This window comes from Penaeus monodon, chromosome 32 (genome assembly GCF_015228065.2).
Source record: "Penaeus monodon isolate SGIC_2016 chromosome 32, NSTDA_Pmon_1, whole genome shotgun sequence".
NCBI lineage: Eukaryota > Metazoa > Arthropoda > Malacostraca > Decapoda > Penaeidae > Penaeus > Penaeus monodon.
The window spans coordinates 7,150,593-7,151,390 of record NC_051417.1 but is presented as its reverse complement, the minus strand read 5'-3'; the positions used below and the strand labels follow the sequence as shown (position 1 = coordinate 7,151,390).

Here is a 798-nt window from a genome sequence, read left to right as displayed (position 1 = left end):
AATATAGGTTATACCTTAAAACCGTTTTAGGCATCCCATTTTCTGTGGGATTTATGGCATATATCTATCGGTGTTTATCAGATTATTAATGTTACTATTTCCGTTATATATAAAAAAAAAAAAACACTAGCCTTGCGGACGAGTTGGACGTAGGTTGCTAAAAAGCTGCAATGAAACACCGGGTGACAGAGCAACGGGAGACCAGCAACACGATAGAGAAAGATGAATAACATGCGATGGGATGCTATGTATAGTTTTCCTCCTTTGTTTGCAGATATATTTACCTTTAATGGTCGCGTTTTGTGTTTTGATCATTATAGTTTGATGAGAAAAGTACGTGTTGTTAAAATTATTTGCAAGATAGTGCACTTGCAGATTCATCTATACTCAACCACTTGGGTTACTAGAAAATATATTAGTAGCTGTTAAATCTGATTTTTTTGGAATACAAATTTAAAATCAAATTTTAATCAATTTCTCCAGCAGAACTCCGAGCTAGTGAGATCATAAATCAGAATGTGAAACGGATTTCGATTGCCTCTTCGTGTTGCAAGTCTGCCGTTGCTTGTGGCGTCTGCCGGCTGGTGCAAGAGCGACTACAATTCTATTTGCACTACCTGTCGCATGGCACTCAACACCTGGACCTACTGTGCTCTGGTAGCCACACCCAAATACACAGTTTCTTAAAAAACTGTTTCTCAAACTTGGATAAGAAAATTCCTGATAGATGAGGAAGAAAATATCATGAGGTATATAATTTTTGGAAAAAAAGATGTGGGATAAAAATTCAGATAATGG

The 798-nt window shown here is 36.7% G+C and overlaps 1 protein-coding gene across 1 annotated transcript in view; it reads right to left on the bottom strand.

The window, feature by feature from the left end:
- LOC119593529 (girdin-like) overlaps window positions 1-798 on the bottom strand; it is a 17,739-nt gene that overhangs the window by 14,952 nt on the left and 1,989 nt on the right. Inside the window, exon 5 of the mRNA XM_037942491.1 lies at window positions 539-682. Within this exon, the coding sequence (XP_037798419.1) occupies window positions 539-682 (144 nt within the window). The remainder of the gene's footprint in view (window positions 1-538; window positions 683-798) is intronic.